The sequence below is a fragment of the Balaenoptera physalus genome (assembly GCF_965194825.1).
Source record: "Balaenoptera physalus genome assembly, chromosome: 4".
In the NCBI taxonomy this organism is placed as follows: Eukaryota; Metazoa; Chordata; class Mammalia; order Artiodactyla; family Balaenopteridae; genus Balaenoptera; species Balaenoptera physalus.
This window is the reverse complement of record NC_138891.1, coordinates 9,316,256-9,341,934: the sequence shown is the minus strand read 5'-3', so window position 1 is coordinate 9,341,934 and position 25,679 is coordinate 9,316,256. Positions and strand designations below refer to the sequence as shown.

Genomic DNA, 25,679 nt, shown 5'->3' with positions numbered 1-25,679 from the left:
GGATACCTGAAACTGGGCTGTTTTTAAAAAAAACAATAAAATATGTGGTAGAGGTGTCTATAGGACTGGACAGCAGCTGGAAGGACCTTGCAGAGACCTCAGTGAAAGACTAAAGGACCTGAAAGAGACGATTAGCCAGACAGCCCGTGAGGCTGCCAGTGAGGGCGTAAATCAAAGTGAGGAGAACATCACAAGAAAAGTGGAGAGAAAAGATTCCTTATTATGTGCTGACAACACAGCAGCCTCTAGTTGTGTGGAATACTGAAAACGTACCTGATACACTGGGTGATCTAGGCAAGGAGACTGCCCAGGCAGTGCTGAAGCCGCTGCCGGGCGCTGCTTGTTATTTACAGTCGAACGGAAAAGGAGGAAAGCGGAAGAACTGCTCAACACAGAGGTGCTGGGACTTGCTGGGCTTGAAAATACAACCTGTTCTCCTTCTCATCCTCTCTAGTCACAAATGAAGCCTTAAGACACTGCTTCTGGGCAAAGATCGAATGTAAGACACAGTCAGAAAAACAAGGTCTGAAGATGAAACCAAGGGTGTGAATGTAAAATACTTTGTTAAGATCTCAGAAAGCTCTAAAGCACTGCATCAGAGAACCCTCCTGTCAGACAAGACACCCTGATGCCCTGGAAAGATCTAAAAACCATGCCCCACAGAGCCTTCAGCAGCCAGAGGTCAGGGACGCTGCTGCTTAGCACCCCACTGCGTGGGACAGCCTCTCACAACAAAGAATTAATTGGTCCCAAAGGTCAATACTCCCAAGGGTGAGAAACTCTACATTAGAACACGTGAACCCAGAGGGCAGACACAGTACCTGTGTATTGAGCCTCCAGAACTTTCTGAATAAGATTCGAGACAACGCTCATGCTTTCATGTCCTGTGTGCTCCGCAGAGTGCTCTGCACACACGAAGACTTCGATAAATGCTTCTCGAACTGAAAAAGCGTTACGTCCAGGCAAACCAGATTAACATAACATGTTACAGATCTGTGGAAAGACCTGGAGTCCCAGGTGTTATTTCCATTTCGGCCGTTAACAAGTTGTATTTTCTTAAGTCATTCTTTCTGAGCTTCAACTTTACGCGTTTGCAAAATAAAAGGACTTAAGTAGATGACTACCAATGACACAAATGCCTGTCATGGATGCCCGGTACTGGGGACTATGAAAGATATAAAACAGAAAAGCTAAGTACTTAAGAAAATCTAGGCGAGAAAGTAGACATTTTACAGATACTTTTAAAAGGAAGATATTACAATAAAATACGCAGGGTCTACAACAGATCAGAAGAGGCACTATTTTCCTTATCGGGATCCTCAACGTCCGGAATAGGAGCTGCTACATAGTAATTTCTCAAGTAGTATTTGTTGAATGAGTAAATGAATCTACAAACCTACAAATAAACAAACCAATGAAAAATGAGAATGAAATCACGAACTCAAGGACTGGAGGTGAAAAGGCAAAGCATAACAAAGGCCAGACCACAGTTCTGCTACCTTTGTTTTTTGCAACTAATGAATATATAAGCAACATATAGCTTTCACAGGCCATAAACTGGAGGTGAACAGAAAGAAAGTAGGAATCTGTTGTGATGACAAGGGTGTGATCCAGCCCAAGAGGATAGCAGAAAAATCTCCAAGAGCCTAACAGGGAAGGTGGGAATTTGAAATCGCCACACAGGTGAGAAGACAAACCAGAAGGGTTAGGATGACAGGAAATATCAAAGAATGATAGTGAGGACAGGGCAGCTGAGGCTGGACTTTCAGGGAGTGGTATCTGTCACCATCCAAATAGAGGTTTCCATCCAAGGTTCTTTCTAGTTCTCCAATGCCCTGAGTTAACATAGAAAGCCCTCTACCCCACTGCCGCTCTGTCTCAAATTAAAAAAAAAAAAAAAAAAAAAATCTTGTTACTGATACCATAAAGGTGAAAAATTAAGAAAAAAAATAGGTAGATAGAAATATGCACTTTAAGTGCAAGGCTTTGTCACACTGAAAATACAGACTTTATTTTGCACTTTTTCAGCAATTAAGAAAAAATTTTAAAGCAATTGAAAGCATTTACCCTTGAAGTACTTAAGCGGTGTCAATTCCAAATGCGTGAAAGTTCCGAAAATACTGTTACCCTACTGAACAGGCTAGGGCAACTAGGAATGTTTCAGGATGAGGCATTACTTTGCCACCCACCAGACTTTACTTTTTAACCTTCTCATAATCAATATGTGAACCCACAACTACAAATAGTGCTAAAAATTTTTGGTTTAATTTACAACAAGGAGGACCTCAAAAGTAAAACTTCTTCTGGTCAGCTGCTCAGAGTGATGTAACTCTGCTGCCACTACATGGACCGCTGCTCCCGAATTCCACAGACAGGGAGCGCCAGGATGCCAATCAAAGCACCATGACTGCAGCAAATACACCTATATTTTCACTCAAAGACTACAAAATTTTTTTAAAGTTTAAAAATATCCCATAAATTGGAACAAATGTGTGGTAAGAATCTGCATGCTTAAATGGAACAGAAATGAGAAAAATACACGTCAAAAACATGAGCAGTACAGGAAAACACACATTTCTAAATATATATATGCAACCACGAGAATCCAATATTTTGTTTTTACCTTAAGTGTTGTCAAATGAGGAAGGACTACAGGCCATTTGACAGAAGAATTGTTTCTTGTGTTCCCGAAAATTTGTTTCTCCCCCTCTTTAATATTTAGGAAACACACACACAGGTTGCCGGCAACTCATAGAGAGCGGCTTGTGTTGTAGTTTTCACTTTCGCGGCTGTGAACAAGTGCATATGCGAAGGCTGGTCGTGAACGCACAAGCATGTACTGTGCCTGCATCAAATAAAATCACAACACAACACCAAGTACAGCCACTCATTCGTGTGTGCCTGCAGTCCACCTCGAGGAGACTGAAAATATAAATACAAGCTGCTATTTTGGTGTGATCACACGAATGTGGCAGCTTGTGTGGGTTTTTTTCTCTGTAACATTTTAACACTGGGCAGATTGTCTGCATTAACACACACCAAAATCAATTCTGCTCCGAAATTGCTTGTAAAAATCTTCTTTCCCTGAGGAATTTGGTTTTTATTTAAGTAAAAAAAAAAAGAGGCTTGGAGGAAACTGTGTAAAAGATAAAAGATACCAACATTTAGGGTATCTTAACTTTGTAAAGTGTGACAATCAATGTTGGACGAGGGAACAGGAAGTACTTCTCGCAAAAACGAGAACTGTGCAGAAGATGGACTTTAAATAAGAAAAAGAAAACAAACAAACAAAAACAAACCAACAACTTTGTAAAATCACTTTTGTATATTATTAATATAGAAAACATTTTCAAACTAGTCTAATTTTAAGCTGCTCACTACAATATAACATAATAACTAAATTTGATCAAAAACTCAGATAAGACTTGTACACTTTAAAAATTCATGGAGGTTTCTTAAGGGCAGAGAAAGGAAACAAAAGCAAATATTACGCAGAGGTCATATCTAAAAGTTCACTATGAATAAAAAATAAAATGCAGACATTCCTATCATATACTGCACAATAATATAACAACAATGAATTATTTACACAGCACTGTCCAGTAGAACTTCCTATGATGATAGGAATGTCCGATCTCTGTGCTGGCCTCTAAAGTAGCCATTAGCACTTGAGATGTGGCTTCTGAAGACATATTTTATCTTATTTAATGCAAATTAATTTCAACTTAAATGGCCACATGTGCCTGGTAGCTACCAAACTGGACAGCACACATCTGTGGGTTTTCTTTTTCTTTTTTTTTTTTTTTAATTTTTTAATTTTATTTTATACAGCAGGTTCTTATTACTCATCAGTTTTATACACATCAGTGTATACAGGTCAATTCCAATCGCCCAATTCATCACACCACCACCACCACCACCCCCCCACCACTTTCCCCCCTTGGTGTCCATACGTTTATTCTCTACATCTGTGTCTCAGTTTCTGCCCTGCAAACCGGTTCATCTGTATCATTTTTCTAGGTTCCACATATATGTGTTAATATACGATATTTGTTTTCCTCTTTCTGACTTACTTCACTCTGTATGACAGTCTCTAGATACATCCACGTCTCAACAAATGACCCAATTTTGTTCCTTTTTATGGCTGAGTAATATTCCATTGTATATATGTATCATATCTGCTTTATCCATTCGTCTGTCGACGGGCATTTAGGTTGCTTCCATGACCTGGCTATTGTAAATAGTGCTGCAATGAACATTCGGGTGCATGTGTCTTTTTGAATTATGCTTTTCTCTGGGTATATGCCCAGTAGTGGGATTGCTGGATCCCCCGGTAATTCTATTTTTAGTTTTTTAAGGAACCTCCATACTATTCTCCATAGTGGCTATATCAATTTACATTCCCACCAACAGTGCAAGAGGGTTCCCTTTTCTCCACACCCTCTCCAGCATTTGTTGTTTGTACATTTTCTGATGATGCCCATTCTAACTGGTGTGAGGTGATACCTCATTGTAGTTTTGAGTTGCATTTCTCTAATAATTAGTGATGTTGAGCAGCTTTTCATGTGCTTCTTGGCCATCTGTATATCTTCTTTGGAGAAATGTCTATTTAGGTCTTCTGCCCATTTTTGGATTGGGTTGTTTGTTTCTTTAATATTGAGCTGCATGAGCTGTTTATATATTTTAGAGATTAATCCTTTGTCTGTTGATTCATTTGCAAATATTTTCTCCCATTCTGAGGGTTGTCTTTTCGTCTTCTTTATGGTTTCCTTTGTTGTGCAAAAGCTTTTAAGTTTCATTAGGTCCCATTTGTTTATTTTTGTTTTTATTTCCATTACTCTAGGAGGTGGATCAAAAAAGATCTTGCTGTGATTTATGTCAAAGAGTGTTCTTCATATGTTTTCCTCTAACAGTTTTATAGTGTCCTGTCTTACATTTCAGTCTCTAATCCATTTTGAGTTTATTTTTGTGTATGGTGTTAGGGAGTGTTCTAATTTCATTTTTTTACATGTAGCTGTCCAGTTTTCCCAGCACCACTTACTGAAGAGATTGTCTTTTCTCCATTGTATATCCTTGCCTCCTTTGTCATAGATTAGTTGACCATAGGTGCATGGGTTTATCTCTGGGCTTTCTATCTTGTTCCATTGATCTATGTTTCTGTTTTTGTGCCAGTACCATATTGTCTTGATTACTGTAGCTCTGTAGTATAGTCTGAAGTCAGGGAGTCTGATTCCTCCAGCTCTGTTTTTTTCCCTCAAGACTGCTTTGGCTATTCGGGGTCTTCTGTGTCTCCATACAAATTTTAAGATTTTTTGTTCTCGTTCTGTAAAAAATGCCATTGGTAATTTGACAGGGATTGCACTGAATCTGTAGATTGCTTTGGGTAGTTAGTCATTTTCACAATATTGATTCTTCCAATCCAAGAACATGGTATATCTCTCCATCTGTTGGTATCATCTTTAATTTCTTTCATCAGTGTCTTACAGTTTTCTGCATACAGGTCTTTTGTCTCCCTAGGTAGGTATATTTCTAGGTATTTTATTCTTTTTTTTGCAATGGTAAATGGGAGTGTTTCCTTAATTTCTCTTTCAGATTTTTCATCATTAGCATATAGGAATGCAAGAGATTTCTGTGCATTAATTTTGTATCCTGCAACTTTACCAAATTCATTGATTAGCTCTAGTAGTTTTCTGGTGGCATCTTTAGGATTCTCTATGTATAGTATCATGTCATCTGCAAAGAGTGACAGTGTTACTTCTTCTTTTCCAATTTGTATTCCTTTTATTTCTTTTTCTTCTGATTGCTGTGGCTAGGACTTCCAAAACTATGTTGAATAATAGTGAGGAAAGTGGGCATCCTTGTCTTGTTCCTGATCTTAGAGGAAATGCTTTCAGTTTTTCACCATTGAGAATGATGTTTGTTGTGGCTTTGTCGTATATGGCCTTTATTATGTTGAGGTAGGTTCCCTCTATGCCCACTTTCTGGAGAGATTTTATCATAAATGGGTGTTGAATTTTGTCAAAAGCTTTTTCTGCATCTACTGATACGATCACATGGTTTTTATTCTTCAGTGTGTTAATATGGTGTACCACATTGATTGATTTGCGTATATTGCAGAATCCTTGCATCCCTGGGATAAATCCCACTTGATAATGGTGTATGATCCTTTTAATGTGTCGCTGGATTCTGTTTGCTAGTATTCTGTTGAGGATTTTTGCATCTATAGTCATCAGTGATATTGGTCTGTAGTTTTCTTTTTTTGTAGTATCTTTGTCTGGTTTTGGTATCAGGATGATGGTGGCCTCATAGACTGAGTTTGGGAGTGTTCCTTCCTCTGCAATTTTTTGTAAGAGTTTGAGAAGGATGGGTGTTAGCTCTTCTCTAAATGTTTGACAGAATTCACCTGTGAAGCCATCTGGTCCTGGACTTTTGTTTGTTGGAAGATTTTTAATCACAGTTTCAACTTCATTACTTGTGATTGGTTTGTTCATATTTTCTATTTCTTCCTGGTTCAGTCTTGGAAGGTATACCTTTCAAAGAATTTGTCCATTTCTTCCAGGTTGTCCATTTTATTGGCATAAAGTTGCTTGTAGTAGTCTCTTAGGATGCTTTGTATTTCTGCGGTGTCTGTTGTAACTTCTCCTTTTTCATTTCTAATTTTATTGATTTGAGTCCTCGCCCTCTTTTTCTTGATGAGTCTGGCTAATGGTTTATCAATTTTATCTTCTCAAAGAACCAGCTTTTAGTTTTATTGATCTTTGCTATCGTTTTCTTTGTTTCTATTTCATTTACTTCTTCTCTGATCTTTATGATTTCTTTCCTTCTGCTAACTGTGGGTTTTGTTTGTTCTTCTTTCCCTAGTTCCTTTAGGTGTAAGGTTAGATTGTTTATTTGAGATTTTTCTTGTTTCTTGAGGTAGGCTTGTATAGCTATAAACTTCCTTCTTAGAACTGCTTTTGCTGCATCCCACAGGCTTTGGATCATTGTGTTTTCATTGTCATTTGTCTGTAGGTATTTTTTGATTTCCTCTTTGATTTCTTCAGTGATCTCTTGGTTATTTAGTAATGTATCATTTAGCCTCCACATGTTTGTGTTTTTTACGTTTTTTTCCCCTGTAGTTCATTTCTAATCTCAGAGCATTGTGGTCAGAAAAGATGCTTGATATGATTTCAATTTTCTTAAATTTACTGAGGCTTGATTTGTGACCCAGATGTGATTTATCCTGGAGAATGTTCCATGCGCACTTGAGAGGAAAGTGTAATCTGCTGTTTTTGGATGGAATGTCCTATAAGTATCAATTAAATCTATCTGTTCTATTGTGTCATTTAAAGCTTCTGTTTCCTTATTTATTTTCATTTTGGATGATCTGTCCATTGGTGTAAGCGAGGTGTTAAAGTCCCCCAGTATTACTGTGTTACTGTCGATTTCCTCTTTTATAGCTGTTAGCAGTTGCCTTATGTATATTGATGTCCTCCTATGTTGGGTGCATATATATTTATAATTGTTATATCTTCTTCTTGGATTGATCCCTTGATCATTATGTAGTGTCCTTCCTTGTCTCTTGTAACATTCTTTATTTTAAAGTCTATTTTATCTGATATGAGTATTGCTATTCCAGCTTTCTTTTGATTTCCATTTGCATGGAATATCTTTTTCCATCCCCTCACTTTCAGTCTGTATGTGTCCCTAGGTCTGAAGTGGGTCTCTTGTAGACAGCATATATATGGGTCTTGTTTTTGTATCCATTCAGCGAGCCTGTGTCTTTTGGTTGGTTAAACGTCCTTAAATTCATGTTTAAGGTAATTATCGACACATATGTTCCTATGACCATTTTCTTAATTGTTTTGGGTTTGTTTTTGTAGGTCCTTTTCTTCTCTTGTGTTTCCCACTTAGAGAAGTTCCTTTAGCATTTGTTGTAGAGCTGGTTTGGTGGTGCTGAATTCTCTTAGCTTTTGCTTGTCTGTAAAGCTTTTGATTTCTCCATCGAATCTGAATGAGATCCTTGCTGGGTAGAGTAATCTTGGTTGTAGGTACTTCCCTTTCATCACTTTAAGTATATCATGCCACTCCCTTCTGGCTTGAAGAGTTTCTGCTGAGAAATCAGCTGTTAACCTTATGGGAGTTCCCTTGTATGTTACTTGTCATTTTTCCCTTGCTGCTTTCAATAATTTTTCTTTGTCTTTAATTTTTGCCAGTTTGATTACTATGTGTCTCGGCGTGTTTCTCCTTGGGTTTACCCTGTATGGGACTCTGTGTTTCCTGGACTTGGGTGGCTATTTCCTTCCCCATGTTAGGGAAGTTTTCTACTATAATCTCTTCAAATATTTTCTCAGGTCCTTTCTCTCTCTCTTCTCCTTCTGGGACCCCTATAATGCGAATGTTGTTGTGTTTAATGTTGTCCCAGAGGTCTCTTAGGCTGTCTTCATTTATTTTCACTCTTTTTTCTTTATTCTGTTCTGCAGCAGTGAATTACACCATTCTGTCTTCCAGGTCACTTATCCGTTCTTCTGCCTCAGTTATTCTGCTATTGATTCCTTCTAGTGTAGTTTTCATTCTCGATCTTTGCCTCCATTCTTTTTCCGAGGTCCTGAATCATCTTCACTATCATTATTCTGAATTCTTTTTCTGGAAGGTTGCCTATCTCCACTTCATTTAGTTGTTTTTCTGGGGTTTCATCTTGTTCCTTCATCTGCTACATAGCCCTCTGCCTTTTCATCTTGTCTATCTTTCTGTGAATGTGGTTTTTGTTCCACAGGCTGTAGGACTGTAGTTCTTCTTGCTTCTGCTGTCTGCCCTCTGGTGGATGAGGCTATCTAAGAGGCTTGTGCAAGTTTCCTGATGGGAGGCATTGGTGGTGGGTAGAGCTGACTGTTGCTCTGGTGGGCAGAGCTCAGTAAAACTTTAATCCACTTGACTGCTGATAGGTGGGGCTGGCTTCCCTCCCTGTTGGTTGTTTGGCCTGAGGCAACCCAACACTGAAGCCTACCTGGGCTCTTTGGTGGGGTAATGACAGACTCTGGGAGGGCTCATGCCAAGGAGTACTTCCCAGAACTTCTGCTGCCAGTGTCCTTGTCCCCACGGTGAGCCACAGCCACCCCCCGCCTCTGCAGGAGACCCTCCAACACTAGCAGGTAGGTCTGGTTCAGTCTCCCCCAGGGTCACTGCTCCTTCCCCTGGGTCCCGATGCGCACACTACTTTGTGTGTGCCCTCCAAGAGTGGAGTCTCTGTTTCCCCCAGTCCTGTCGAAGTTCTGCAATCAAATCCCACTAGCCTTCAAAGTCTGATTCTCTAGGAATTCCTCCTCCTGTTGCCGGACCCCCAGGTTGGGAAGCCTGATGTGGGTTCAGAACCTTCACTCCAGTGGGTGGACTTCTGTGGTATAAGTGTTCTCCAGTTTGTGAGTCACCCAACTATCAGTTATGGGATTTGATTTTACTGTGATTGCACCCTTCCTATCGTCTCACTGTGGCTTCTCCTTTGTCTTTGGATGTGGGGTATCTTTTTTGGTGAGTTCCAGTGTCTTCCTGTCGATGACTGTCCAGCAGCTAGTTGTGATTCTGGGGTTCTCCCAAGAGAGAGTGAGAGCATATCCTTCTACTCCGCCATCTTGTTTCCTTCTCTTTTTTTTTTAACGAAAAAAAAAAAAAAGGTGTGGAAAAATGCTCAACATTAGGAATTTTTACATCTGTTGTTTTAAAGAGAAAATGTTAGCAATTATTAATGAATCCACAAAATATCAAATGACAAGATAAAAAAAATTTGAGGAAAGAAAGTTTGCTGAAATAGATTACATCTAAAGCTTGGCCCATATGGGAAATATAAATGAAAGGGAGCATCAAATGAGAAGGCTGGATCATTAAAGATCTAACCATGTCACGGAGATTCAAGTGGGACAGAGCGGAATGACCTATGAGTGAGCTGCCTGAACTGCCAACCCCAAGAACCCTACAATAAACAGAAACATGAAAGACCAGAAACTGAAGACAACGACCAGGAAACCCGACAGGCAGTCAGATCGACTGTTAAACATAGGCACCATTACAATAATAAAAGTAAGTTAAAGAATTTTAATCATGTAATTCAGGAGAGAGGGAGAACGCATTTGAAGAAAAGACGGGCCATAGCTTATAAATATGTTTGGCAATAGCTTATAAATATGTTAATTTGCAAATGATGTTATAGACACTATAAATATACTTTTAGAATAGACCTTGATAGACCAAATAACAGACTTCTTTGGTATCTAATATGGAAATGATCTTTTATCCTGAACTCAATATTTCCCATCATTTTAAATAATACTGAATTTCATTTAATGTTACAGCCTTTGAAGCATGGCAAAATTGGTTCAGAATGGACGATTCAAGTTCTGAATTAGAAATGCTGTAAATTGGAAGCTACTTGATTTACCTTTTGATTTTCAGCTGTTTTTTTTCATTCAGTAATAAAAATGAGAACAGTAACAACCTCATTAGGTTGAGATAAGGAACAATTAATTGAAATGAATACAAAACCCTTTGAGGCAAAAAAGAGTTAGTAGAAGAAAAGAATATTAAAATTAGTTGAAAGAGGAGATGACATTTAATACAATGACATATTCAGATCGAATACCTTCAATAATGATGGCAACAACACAGCTCACGAGACGCAATTATCTTGTTTAAACTCAGACTAGAAGGCTGACAAAAGTATTTTTTTAAGTGTGTTTATGTTTCTGAAGATTGAAAATGTTAGAGACTGTTATTACTAAAATTGAACAATACCGATCATCAGTGATAAGATTCACCATCAAAGAGCGTTTATTAATAAGCATAACCCTGACTCTGCACAGTGTGACAGAAGTAAGATTTGGTCCATGCCCTCCAGGGGTTACCATTAGGTCTGAAAGATGAGACCTGGGCTGACACCAGAGCTCCTGTGCATACTCTTTCCATCACAGTATTGCTATTTTGCACTGTAACTTTTTTTAGGTCTGCTTTCTCTATTAGACTTTGAGCTTCTTAAGGGCCCATGCCATATTTGTCTTGGCATCTGCAGTGCCAAGGAGATTAATATAAATGTATCGAACACATTGGCAGATTGAATACATTGGCAGGTCTAAATAAATATAAGACGAAACAAACTTAAGTAACATTATCACAGAGTTATTAAGAAAATGCCACTGGCACACAGAATCGGCACAAATTATTTCCAGTTGTGAAGACTGGAACATGCTTCATGAACAGGGTGGTGATGAACTCAGGCCTTGAAGGATGAGCTGTCAGGACCCCAACAGGGAGCAGTGGGGGGAAGTGTAATTCCAGCAGAGGAGCAGCTGAGGAATGCAAATGGAAAGCAAAAACCTGTGCCGGAAACAATGCCAGAGCACTGGTCTAAAAGGGAATTCTGGAGGGACGTCAGCTTTCTGGTTCTGCATATAAGTAGCTTGGACTTCACTACTCTATCCTAACAACAAGTAAAAAGCTGAGCAGACTGAAAAATCAACAGCTCTTCTTGGATTCCCAAGAGAGGCGAGGACACAGGGCAAACCGCTGTCCCCAAGATTGGAGAGACAGACAGGCAAATACAGGGAGCCACCCTTACCAGAACAAAGACTCACAAGCAAAACCCCTGGCAGGAAACAGTGCTGGGGAAGGAAAACCTGAACTGTAATTGACAGATTGCTAGAAGCTCACTGGACAGCTCTGAGAGTTCAAAAACTCCAGGAAAACCCCATCACAGGGAGGCCCACACAATATTGTGAGATTTACTTCCAGGAGCTCGACCAGGTTCCCACAGTAAGTATCAGAGAAAAATGCCCTCAGCTTCCAACAGGGGAGGGGGAAAAGGGGGCAATCTGAATAGAGCACTCTGCTCTTCTTAACAAGGCCTGCCTGCAGGGAAGACTAGTTAACCAGAGCCTAACCTGCTGGGATACCATCAGACCCCAACTGACCTGGGGAAAGGCAAATACCCAACTCCAACCCCCTCTGCCATCCTGTCCCATCTAAGTGGGGAGGGGGACCTGAGAAACACTTGTGAAGGGCACAGTCCAGAGGCACATCCCTAAAAGACTGGTCGTAAGTCTAAAGAACACTTCCCCTCTCCCCTCACCTTATCACCACATTACTAACGACCTACTTACAGCAGTTCCTTCAGCCAGTACATCATGTCTGGCTATCATAAAACAACAACAACAAACATTACAAGGCATAAATAAAGCAAAAAACAAACAAACGATTCGAAGAGACAGGGCAAACATCAGAACCAAAGAAAGCAAGGATGCTGGAATTAGGAAATCAGGAATTTAAAACAAGTATGATTAACATGCTTAGGGCTCTAGGGATAAAGTAGACAGCATGCAAGAACAGACAGGCAATGTAAGCCAAAGATGGAAATCCTAAGCAAGAACCAAAAAGAAATTCTAGACATACAAAAACACTGTAAGAGAAATGAAGAATGCCTTTAATGGGCTCCTTAGTAGACTGGACACAGCTGAGAAAAGAATTTGCACCAGAGGATATCTCAATAGAATCCTCAACAACTGAAAAGCAAAGAAAACAGAGACAAAAAAATAGAAGAGAACACCCAAAGACTGTGGGACAGCCATAAAAGGTGTAACATACACATCATGGAAATATCAGAAGGAGAAGAGAGAGAAAAAGGAACAGGAGAACTATTTGAAATAATAACTGAGAAATTCCCCCAATTAATGTCAGCTACCAAACCACAGAACCAGGAAGCTCAGAGACCAGCAAGCAGGATAAACGCCAAAAGAATGACACCTAGGTATATCATTTGCAAACTGCTGAAAATCAAAGATAAAGTCCTCAAAGGAGGGGGGAAACATCTTACCTACACAGGAATAAGGAATTACATCCAACTTCTCCTCAGAAACCATGCAAGACAGAAAAGTGTGAACTGAAATATTTGAAGTGTTGAAAGGCAAGAAACCCACCAACTTAGAATTCTGTATCTCGCAAAATTACCCTTCAAAAGTGAAGGAGAAATAAAGACTTTCTCAGACAAGCAAAAATTGTGAGAATCTGTCAGTAGACTTGCCTTACAAGAAATTATTTTAAAAGTTCTTTAGAAAAAAGGAAAATAATTTCTGACTCTGATCTACATAAAGGAAGAGTGTTAAGAAGGAATAAAGGTAAAATAATGAAAACTTTCTTTTTTCTTGCTCTTAACTGATATAAGAGATAACAATTTGTTTAAAATAATAATACCAACAATATATTCAATTATGCATGCCTGTGTGTATATATACATATGGATACATATGCTTACATATGCTTATGTATAAGTGAAATGAATGACAGAAATCATACAAGGGACAGCAGGGAGGAATTAGAATTACTTTGCTATTATAAGGCACTGACACTATCTTTGAAGTGGTAGAGTGTAATTTGAAAGTGGGTTTGCTGAAATGTATATTGCAAAATCCCAGGTAACTACTAAGAAAAAAAGTAAAAGAAGTATAACCAACATGCTAAGAAAGGAGAGAAAATGGAATAATCTAAAATGCTCAATTAAAACTATGAAAGGTGGAAAAGAGTAGAAGACAAAAATAGGAATAAAGAACAAGGTAATGAATAGAAAACAGTAACAAATATGACAGATAATAATCCAACTATATCAGTAATCACTTTGAACATCAATGTAGACCACCTAAACGCACCAATTAAAAGACAGACATTGTCAGAGTGGATCAAAAAAACAAGACCCAACTATACGTTGCCTTTAAGAAACCGCTTTAAATAGAACAACACATGTAGATTAAAAGTAAATAGATGGAGAACAACATACCATGTTAACACTAGTTAAAGGATAAGAAAGGACACTGTATAATGATAAAGGGATCAATCCTCCAAGAAGGCATACAACCCTTAACAGGTATGCACCTAGTAAGAGAGCATCACACTATGCAAGGCAAAACCCAATAAAACCGGAAAGAGAAATAAAAGAATCCACTATCACGGTTGGCAACTTCAACACCCCTCTATCAGAAATGGACAGGCCTGGCAGGCAGAAAACCAGTAAGGACCGAGTTGAACTCAGCAACGTCATCAATCAACTGGATCTAACTGACATCTACAGACCACTTTATCCAACAACAGCTGGGTACACATTCTCCTCCAGCTCACATGGAATGTTCACAGAGATAGATCCCATTCTGAACCATAAAACACACCTTAACAAATTTGACAGAACAGAAATCATACAGTGTCTGCCCTCAGACCACAGTGAAATTAAATGAGAAATCAATAACAGAAAGGTAACTGGAAAGCCCTAAAAGGGAACTGTGTGTGTGTTTGGGAGTCTGGGTTAAGTACATCTTCTGCAAACCACAGAGAGTCGCAGAAGGTCTTAGATTAGGCAAGTAGGAGCACGACTAGAAATGTGCTTTGGGAAAACAAGGCTGTAACACGTGGGCTGGACTGGAAGAGAAAGTTAACAGATCCAAAGAAAACAGTTAAACAAGTAAGAAACTCCAGGTAAGAGGTAAAAAGGACCCAAAACGGACTAGTAACAGTGGAATAGAACCGAGGAATGTGAGAAAGCTACAAATAATGACACCTAATTTGTATTTTAAAATATAAAATGTATGTCCTCACCTCATCTCATCTTCATCTTCAGTCTATGTCACCGACACCACTGAACTTGGGACACGGCAACCAACTCCTGGCTGCCCTCCCAGCTGCCGTGCTCACGTCCACCTTCACCCCACTGCGTGGCAGCCAGAATTCTCTTCTCAGACCTCATACCCCTGCTCAGTATCCTCCAAGTGGGACCAAACCCAAACTCCTCACTGTGGCCGGCAGGACCACCTCTCAGGCCTCCCTACTGCGATCACCCGCCTCCAGCCACCGCGGCCTCCCTTCAGTTCCTCTGAAGCCTCAGCCCACTTTCACTGCGGACTTGGCACCAGCTGCCCCCTCTGCCTGGAATGGGCTTCCCCTGCATCTTCACATGGCTGGCTTTTTAAAATGTGTCACTTCTCAGCTCACATGTCGTCTTCTCAGAGATGCCGTTGCCGATGACTGTTCTTAAAGCAGCCACCCGTCTAGCTGTCCTATTATCCTGCTTGATTTCTTCACAGCAATCACCACCCTCTACCATCACCCCCTTCATCTAGACGGGCACACTGTCTCACTCCCCAGCACCCCACCCTGAAATGTACATCCTGTGATGGCAGGCCCTTGTCTGTCTCACTCACCACCCTGTTCCCGCAGGGAAAGGACAGGCCTGAAACAGAGGAGACATTCAGCAAAATATACACTCAAAGAACACCAAATTCCCTCACAGATGCTAGTGAACGAGTAACACCGTGTAACATTCACTGAGCTGTGTGTCTCCCTTTCTTCTCCTGTTGCTCTATGAGCTGCTGTACTGACTGGATTGAAAACCATGCATTTGAGATCACGTAGTGCCTTCTAAAGAGAGTGTATCGGGACCTCCCTGGCGGTCCAGTGGCTAAGACTCTGAGCTTTCAATGCAGGGGGCATGGATTGGATCCCTGGTCAGGGAACTAGGATCCCATGCGCCACGCGTCCAAAAAATAAATAAATGAAATTTGTTAAAAATAAATAAATAAATAAATAAAGAGGTTGTATTGCCTAAAGCAGTAAAATTATTCAAGCTATTCAGCTTTTATTAGGCAATTTTGTGGCTTTAAAATAAGACGGACACCCTTACCTTACAAGCTAAGTTACCTGTCCCCAAATTTATACACAGATGGCAAGGAGACTTCCTCTAAATGTAGGAGAGAGCCATTGGGAGAGCCTTCTGGGGAAGCAGGTCTGCAACCTCCCCCTCCCAGGCTATGAACTATAGGCCTCCTAGCAGCCTTCCCTGCATCTCGGGTTTGCCAACTTAACTAAAATGCACCAGTGAAGACAAATCATAAGGGAAAAAAAAATAGCCATGTATGCGTGTTACACGCATACACACATACGTATTTATAAGAAAAATACATAGAAAATATAAAACCAAATAGTTACAAGAATATACCTTTTGAGAAATAACATTTTCTCACACAGCAAAGCAGAAACGTTTGAGCTAAGGAACCAAAATGATGAAGAGGCTCCCAACGCCACTTCCTGTTTGGTTTGGCCATCCAACTTTTTTTCTTTGCCTTCCTCTTTTTTTTCCTATTTCTTTTGGCCAATCTGGCCCATGTGGCCGCTAGTGTGTGACTCTGCCCCAGTGCCATGGCATGTCCACTTCCATTTGGTAACAGTAGAGGACACTGACTAAAACCCTTCTTAAACAGAAGCTGTCAAGTTTTCTAAGATAACTGCCCGGCATTTTCCAAAACAGATACCTTGACTGCTTGGTTAGCAATATATACCGTGCCTTTTGCTTTTATGAGGTCTGTTTTATTGCCACTGATTACCCAGCTGGCTCCCTAAATGATTGGTGAGGAAATTCACCCTTTTGTTTTACCCAAAAGACATTTACTGAGTGCCTGCCGGGAACCAGTACAGCAGCATTCTGCCTTCTGAAAGCACCTACTAGAGATCCAGCACCACCACCTGACACTGGAGGGTAGCTTCCCTATCACTGCTTAGTCCTCAGTCCTAAGCAAGCTCATCAAAATGATCCCTACCTCACACCTCCAACCCACCATCACGGCCAGTTAGCTACGGTTTTGCTGTTCTCTGAACCCATGACTCCTCTGAATTATTTCCATTTTAAAATAGAAAATCTCATTTGTTAAATATGTAGTATAACCTTATAAAAGGCCGTGTCATCTGATTATTCTGTTTGGGACCTGGAAAGAGATGAATGTCAGAGAGCCAGTGGCCCTGACATTGCACTAGGGGAGCAGGACTTGAACCAGGAGTGGGGCAGACAAGCAGAGCCGTAGGAGGACCTGGAAGGAAGCAGTGGATTCAGGACTCTGCACATACCTGGCTCGTCCCAGATCCCAATGATGAAATCAAATTTACTAACCTTTATGTAGTTTGCAGTTTAAAGTATAAACACATCTAATTTACTACCATTATCAACATGTTAATCTATAACAATCCCTTGAGGTGGTTACTCTTATCCTTGTTTTACGGAAACAGACACCTAAGGGCGAAAGATGTTTGTTGAAATTAATTTGCCCAGGATTATAGCATACATTGCTAGAACTTACCCTGGGCTCTTCCTACACAAATTCCATGTAATTCTCACTACATGACCCAAAAAGATGAGGTCCAATATATAAAAGTTATAGACATTAACTACATGCTAAATAAAGAACCAATCTTCATATAGTAAATATTGAGTAGACTGAGTTGTTTGCAAACCTGAATGGTGTCAAGAGGACGAGAAATAAGGGGGGGTAAAAATAATACTTGTCATTTAAAAAGTAATTTGATTAGAAAGGGATTCAAAGGTGTAAAGCAAAAGATAATTTTTTTTAGCAAAACCAGTATTAAGACTATAAAATATAACCTTAATCAGAGCACATGACTTCAAATAATCATTGGGAACTGAAAAACTGATTTAAATAGTTAAGTATTTACATATTATTTTAATATTATAAATGCAATTTACTTTGACAAAGGGAACACAAAAATCTATACTTTAAGAATAGAAAGTAATTATTATTATCAAACTTTGGCCCAAATAACTGTTAACACAAGTAGAATACTGCATTCAATTAAGACTGTATATTTTGCTAAAATTGCAAAGAGGTAATGCCAGTTTGAATTACTGAAAGTAACCTGTAAGTAGTTCTACATACGTTCTTTTGACATCTTGTTCAATCATTGACCGAAGTTCTTTATCCTGGAAGAATTTGTTCCAAAGACTCTGAAATAAGGAAAGCAACCTATTTAAAATAATACCACAACTTTGCTTGACTTTCATGATCTCAATTTAATAATTAAATGATTAAATTTATCCCTCTCTGAGTTATGATTTTACATTGCAGATAGCAAACCTGAACCTGGAAAAATTTTTATTAAAATCTACTTTAATCTCAGAAACACATCCTTATTCTAACATCAACTTTTCCAGTGATATTACTGTGTACATTTAAAATTTTCTACTATCTGTTTAAAGTGAATGATACTTTTATTGCTATACATCTGCTGCTACCCCTACAACAACAAAAAGGTCCGCCTGGATTAGAGGAGGCCCATAGGCCAAGCGGTCACACTTGAACCTGACCTGAACTGCCAACGCACTAAGAAAGATATGTAACATTTTCTATTAGGCTCTGGCTTTATAATCAAATAGATTTTTATGTACTTTTTAAAATGTGAACTTAAAGTTTTAAAAATTGCTTCATATTTCATGCTGCTATACCATAGACTATATTATAATAATTACATGTATCAGGAAAAAGAAATGTTAATGTTATGTAGAAAATAGAGAAAAAGAAGAGTTCGTTAACACGGAAATAGGAATTAGAGCAGCAACTGAAGCAGTTACACAATCAATACCTCTGAGGTAGTAATTACTCCTCGTGGGCCCGATCTTTTTCGTGATCTTTAAAAACTTGTTCACATATTCACTACAAACAGTTGCTTTCCTTCGTGTGACCTGGTCCTCCCAGGTGAAGCCTTCTCTACCTTTGTCCGGAAGGGAGGCTCTCCGCAGCCTTCCCGCTCCCCCCTGCGACCCTGGGAGGACAGTTCTACCCTCATCTTCGTGCTCTTCTCTCTGACCCTCGGCTCTTGCAGATCCCTGGGGCCTCTTCTTGGCAGTGCCCTTCCCCAGAAATAGACCACTGGCTTCCTACAATACTGTCCATACACAGCACGGAATAAAGGCCATCTGGTTTTAGGCGGTATAACACGCGGGGTAAAAAAATCATAATAGTTGGTGTGGAATAACACTGCTTTCGTGGTGATGGATAACAAGACATAAGCGTACTCTTATGGGCAACAGCGGCTGAGATATGAATAAAGACAGACTTTACCCCTTCATCCTGCGAAAGGGGATTATTGATCATCAAGTCTTGCTGGCCAACAACCTTCCTCGGGTTTGTGATGTGCTGGGAAAGAAAGAGAGAAAACACAAATGCAAAGATCAGAGGCTACTGGACTCCAAAGCATACTTAAGAAAACAATTCCATTAATTAAAGTACAACTTACTATTTCTTTAACGTTGCTATACCATGCTCTTAATTCTTTAATTCTATTTATCCACTGACTTTTATCTTGAGGAAGAACACAAAGAAAGAGCTGTCAAAAAAAAAAAAAAAAGGAAACTTTTATAAAAATCCTAAGAAGTAAAATGTCAAACTATGGCAAATGGCACCACCTGAAAACTGAAGAAGATATTCCTATTCATGTTACCATTCCAATCCTCAGTCAATTATATTTGGGGGTATTTAAGAAATATATAAGTTTGGACAATTCCAAAAGTGAACAAAGGCCAAAGAACAAGATCCCAAAAGCTACATCACAAGATGGAATCAACCTCCACTCCAAATTTATAATAAAAGTGAACAAGAAAAATTCATTGAGGTTCAAGTACAATTCTGTTTTACATTCTTATATTAAGGGGGGCTGCTGGGGTGTATTAACAGGTGCAAGGTCCAATTCGTAGTTTCAGATCTGTCTTCAAACAAGCAGGTAAAGGACAGAGAGGAACAATCTGAGGACACAGCCTGAGCACTGAAGCCGTTCCTTCTACAGCAGAAAACGTAATTTACAACTAGCAGTCAGCTTATGAAAATAACAAGCATTCTTAAAAAGACAAATTTGATTTAATTTAGCTTAATACAACATTAAAAAAAAATCTGGGTTTGAGTTTACTTTTAGCGAATGAAGGAGACTTAAGAAGTTCAACAACTAGGAGTTGGGGGTGGGCCCAAACCTCCTGGTACAAACAGCCGAGCAGCACAACCCCTGCTTCCACTGCCTGCACCAAACGCAAGAAAAATGCACTTCGACTATTAAATCTAAATAATTAAGTTTCAAACTGTCTACTACATTATGTGTTCCTTACTGTCTTCACTTGCAGGCTCCGTATGCTGAACTTGTGCAGATGAATCCTAAACAACTTTCAAGAGAAGTCATTTTAAAAGTGAGTCTCAATCTAAATTGATTCACTTTGAGAGAACAAAAAGGGACAGACTTCCAAGCGATGAAAGAGATACTCTAGCTCATCATCACTCATGTGGTGACCGATGGGCTTTCTCTGGAAGGAGACTGACCTAATCTCCCTCCACTTCTCCTTCTTGCTGCCCTTCTCTCGGTGCTTCTAGGACAAAAAATATGGAAAATCTTTTCCACCTGTTATTTGTGAAGAAAAAAGGGAGGGTGGCTACATGACGGCACTTGATATAACAGGAGCCTGGAAACATTCACACGCACGCACACCCCCTTCCAGCAGCAAGGACTTCTGCAAGTGCCTCTGGGGACCCGGAAGGCGTTGCTTGAGTTCCACGCCATCAAATGGGATGAAAAGACCGCTATTTCAAATGACTCCTTCACCATCGCCGGTTATCCAGGACTGAGGTGGTTCAACCTTATTAGCAAATGTCCTATGAAAGATAAACCTGGATAGCCAGAACCTCGAGAGTGAAGTCTCTTGGAAAATTCAGTGATCCCCCGCGTGGGTGATCTTCCGGGGCACCAGGTAATGTGTTGATACACTGCAACCACAAACTGTAAATAAATATTTTCTTCTTACCTTCCAGCAAATGCTGCGGAACCTGCTGCTTCTCAGCTGCCCGTTAATCCCCTTCTGCCTTATTGTTGCCAAGTAATTGTTGTTTACAAATAGTTCTTCCCATTCTTTCCTAGATGCAAGAAACCAAAGCATGGGGATCCTTTTGTTAAAATTCTCTGCTTGGAGAGGACTGCTACAGGAATTTAATTTTAAATAAGTCTCAGAAATGCAACTTTTAAAACGTATATATTTATTTGTGTACTGTTTCTGAACGCATGGCTGTCTTTTTGGACAGAGTTCTTTAGTAGATTTAATGAATATGTAGATCGCTATAATTATGCCAGCTACTGAAATTCATAATGTCTATGGAGGCTACTCCACTGCCTCTAAAATGATGGTACTGCAGTTCAGTGAATCAACAAGAAAAAAATGAATATTAATATACGTATATGACTGCTTTAGCCACTGACAAAGATATACCTGCTCCAAAAATACACAACCAAAAAGTGGGCCATTGATCGTATTGGCTTCTCACCTGAAATATCTCATTAAATCAACTCATTTTTCTTTCATGTCAAGCTGGGCAGTTATATAGAACACTACTTTCTTTAGTTTTTAGTACTATTTACTATTGAAATCTCTGCAACTTCTTTCCACACGATCAGTTTTAAAATTTTAACAGGTGCAGGCAAATGTGAAAAAAACATCAAAAAAATTAAAAAGCCTCACTGTAAAAACTGTGAAAGGCAAGCTTGAGTACCCTGCTGCCTGCCCGTACCTATGGCTGAGGAGATAAACAACTGAAATATGCCTCCCAGGCATGCAGACACCAGGGGCCCAACACCTGTGCCTCATTAATATACAAGTAAATCTGCCCTACTGGGAAACAATTGGAAATTAATTGTCCCAAACCATTTACTGAGTTTGAATAAAGGAAGCAGACCTATATTCCCTGTGTCTGGTACCAAACTAAACATCAAGAATCATTCGTCAACAGTTGAGGCTACTGAGTGCAGCTTTATGAAATTTCTCTCAGATTCCATAATGCCACAATAAACTTATAATGTAAAATTTATTATCAAAGCTGCAAGCCTGGCAATCTCTTCAGAGACCAACTCGCGAGAGAAAGCCTCTAAACCCCTCAATCATCCTTCTCTGTAATGCACAGTTGTTGCTGGCCAGACCCCACTCGTGTTCAGAAAGGACAGCCATACACAAGGCGATCTTAGAGCCGGTATCATAACCAACTACACACCTAACGTGCAAAACCCTGACTGCAGAGCAAGCTGCATCTTCCCCACAGAGCTTTCCAGAAGAGTGGCCGAGGCAATGGCACGTTCCCTAATGCCACGAGCAGGAGAACGTCCAGCCTCAGCCCCGCAGCACTGATCTCCAGCCGCGCCAAGCTTCTGCCAGAAGGGGCTTGTGGCTAAGTGTGACAAACGCGACACACAGGCCAACCCTATGCTGGAAAGAAAGAAATTCCTACCACTACTCCATGAAAATGTCTTATTTCCATCACCCTATTCATAAAAGAAAATAATATTTCATTTTGATTTCACTTGCTTTTGTATCATTAGTGAAACCGAAAATTTTTCATGCTTTTGGGCCATTTTATTTCTTCTTTTTTAAAACTTCCTTTCTGTAAAATGGAATAATAATTATAGCATCTACCTCAAATAATTATTATGAGAATTAAAATATGTGAACAGTCCTTAGAAGGGGACTGGCATATCATAACATTTTAGAAAATTAATATTATTATTAATAATAATTATAACACAGCTTTTATCTTGTTGTCTTGGGCTTATTGTTCCGAGAGGAGTTTTTCATACATTAAAGACATCACACCTTTGTCTGCCATATATACGTATTTTTAACACAATTATTTTGATTTTCAACATGCTGAAGCTTTTTGTGTATAATTTAAACCTAACATTTATTTCCTCTTGATGCTCTTTCCATTGTTTTCAGGCTTAAGTAATTCTTAGCCACTCCAAGTTCAAAGAAATGTTCACTGAATTCTTGAGTTTTTGGAACATCACTTTTGGCCATTTGTATTATCTATCATATTTTAAATACATTATCCATTTCCCAACAGTTTCACGTATATTACCCACATCTCACTGTTCAAGTTTTGTTTTTATACAGTTTGGAGTAATACTCAAAGATGAGATAAAAAACGAGTACAAAGAACGTTACAGGAGTACATCTCCGAAAGCATGCCTATGTTTAAATAGCTTGTGGTCTAAGAACAGAAAGCACAGATTTCAAATGGAATAATTTGTCCGAGACCATGCAGTTCCGTGGCCTGAAAACGCCAATACCTTCCCGATCAGAGAGGTAAAGTGTGAGGCAACGACTCCTCCAGCCTCTTCCAAAATCAGCTCCTATTCACAGGTACCAAGACATTGTGAAAGTAGACACAGCTGGTGGCTAGATTCATTGCCATCTTGTCAAGGTCAGGAGCCTTTCAAGGTCAAGTTACACACCACTCACGTAATGAAGGATAGTTATTTGTTAGCTCAAATAAGACCCTGTGCCTTGATTACCCTGTTGGTAAAGAATAAAGGAGACTGAGGCATGCGAAATGGAAACATTCTCTCTGAAATTCACAATCATTTAAATTTATTCATAGGTACTCATAGCTCCAATTAAGGCACAAATCTCAAACTGATGGAGAGCTCTAACAACAGAGGTATATAAAGGCCACAAGAAAACGTATTAATTGTCTTTCTCTTCTATGGAATGGTGTTTCATTAATAAACTGTGATACAGAGTAAACATAATAAACATTTATTCAGTGCCTACTGTGTGCTTAGCACTCAGAGATATTTGAAAAAGCATATTTAAAAAAGTTAAGGGAGTAGACGGATGTGTAAACCAATAATATGATTAAGGCAAAGCACTCTGGCAGTGCAGAGGAGGGTGAAATAATTTTATATCTAAAAATTAAAACTCGGTGTAAAAAATGATAAACAGTATCCCCGTAGGCACTGAAATGCCACCCTAAAAACTGAGCTGCCAGACGTTAAACAGTCTATAGAGGACAAAATGTTGGAAAGTTGAGCCCTTTGAAGGGAGCTGGAAAAAAATTAAAGTTTTTTCCAATCACAAATACAAATGGTGGACAACACTCCTGAACTCAGGTGAAGACCTGGGAAAACAATAGTAAGTACTGAGGAGTCAGTGGTGGAATTTTGCAGTTTAATTAACAAAAATAAAGAAAAGGTAGTTGCTAAACTTTGTCTTACATAGGAAAACATACAGTCTGTCACAGCAAAAATCTAGCAGTGGTGTTCTCAAAATGCTAAAAAAAAAAATCCATTCAAAAATGCTTAAAAAAAGTCCATTCAAAATATATAATATTTTGGGTAAATCACTTTTAACCTCTACAACAACCCTCCTGGGGTGAATAATTTTAACCCCTCCCCCCCCACGAATGACAAAACTGAGGCCCAGAAAAGTTAAATAAGTTGTCAAGAGAGAAATGGAATAAGAATTAGGAAAAGCACCTTCCAGAATAACATGGCTGAAAACACTAAAGGGACGCATAATACTCCACACATCAAAAGACATAAATGGTCCCCGGCAACAAGGCAAGATAGGAATGCGACCTTATATTTTCTTCCTTACATTTTTAGAGTTTGAACATCAAGTCCAAAAGTATAGAGAGAAGTTTTCACCAGTTGGACTGAGAAGGTAAGTCAACAGATGCTGTGAGTGGTTAAGAACACATGGGACATTTAGGTGCATAATCTCCTCAAATGGAACTTGGGTCTTAAAAACTCTCTGGATAACGCACTAGTGCCATCTAGTGGCAACGACTCTGCATTGCAGGCACTGGGTCCCTGAAAACGTAACCAGCATCTAAGCAAGAGGAGGCAGGAATGGGTTGTTTCATTTCCCCTGCCAATGTTAGCAGATTAGTAGTGGCTGCCCTGGAAGCACTGTGTTCAGGATTCTGGGAACACCTCTGTGCTCCTCAGGGAAGAACATTCATTGGCCATGAACACTACAATAATTTCTAAATAAGTGAAATTAGTTTTTGCAGCAGCAATGGATGCCTTTCATTTAAGAAGAACTATTTAGGTAGTTAAGGCTCTTGCAATTAATTTTTTTTGTTGACATGGGAATCAACTAGAATTTGCAGTGAAGAAATACAGCTGATGATCATACGGAGATAACTATTTCTAATTATATATTTTAATGTATTTTCCCAATATACGCACATAAAATTAGTATGAAACTGGTTAGCACCTTCTCAATTTACTTGTTTAAATATTTTTGTAACCTAAAGAATGCAAAAATGACGAGGCAATTCTGGAATAAAAAATTTCTGAATTGTTGTCCCAAATGAGGATACACTAGAGAAAATAACTTTATACTATATATTTTATATGATGGTTTTACCCGATTTTCTGGCTTTATTTAGACAGGAAACAATGTCTCTGTGAAGCTAACGTAAGAAACCCAGACAATTACAATAACTGAGAAGAGTTCATAGACTACACACCACATACTACTACAGTCTAGTACTGAGTATCTCCAATACTTGGTCAAGAGGAGCTATGCTGGCTTTTACTGATAATAAAGTTGCTGAGTGGAGCAGAGGAGGGCTCGTCACCACAGGGAAGGTCGAGAAGTCACAGACAAGCTGCGGGGGGTTGGGGGGGGGGCGGGCGGGGTGGAACAGGAGCTCTCAGAGATGGCCCTGTGGTTTACAAGGTCAGCCAGTCAACCATCGTCATCTCGTCTTTGAGATGTAACTAGAGCAACAGTAGAACTAAAGGCCAGGTCAAAGGAAGGTGGTCTTTAAGGCAGACAAGATGGGTAGAATACTTGAAGGTGAGGAACCACAGGTAAGAAAACTGCATCTGATGCACAATGGTTTATACAATTTTATAATCCTAAAGTGCATGCCAATATGTGAGGAGATTGCCATATTAATTACGATCATATTTGCTTTATCAAATGCAAAGGGAGAAAGGACACAGTACATTTTTTAATCTGTATAGAAATGTATCAGGGAAAGATTTCTCTTAATGAAAGGGCTGTACCATGATTCCAATAT

General features: G+C 39.4%; 1 protein-coding gene and 1 long non-coding RNA gene across 20 annotated transcripts in view; one reads left to right on the top strand and one right to left on the bottom strand.

The window, feature by feature from the left end:
- The window catches only part of TBC1D5 (TBC1 domain family member 5), a 535,839-nt gene that overhangs the window by 229,094 nt on the left and 281,066 nt on the right, over positions 1–25,679 (bottom strand). For 18 of the 19 annotated variants that reach the window (XM_082459266.1, XM_082459256.1, XM_082459251.1 and 15 more), the window contains 4 exons: positions 20,627–20,735; positions 19,081–19,170; positions 18,906–18,980; positions 17,724–17,791 (listed from right to left, as the gene is read on the bottom strand). In XM_082459266.1, coding sequence (XP_082315392.1) covers positions 17,724–17,791; positions 18,906–18,980; positions 19,081–19,170; positions 20,627–20,735 — 342 coding nt within the window. The remainder of the gene's footprint in view (positions 1–17,723; positions 17,792–18,905; positions 18,981–19,080; positions 19,171–20,626; positions 20,736–25,679) is intronic. The other variant, XM_082459259.1, reaches the window with a different exon arrangement.
- Positions 1–25,679, top strand: part of LOC309659515 — a 297,583-nt gene that overhangs the window by 82,901 nt on the left and 189,003 nt on the right. The window lies entirely within an intron of this gene.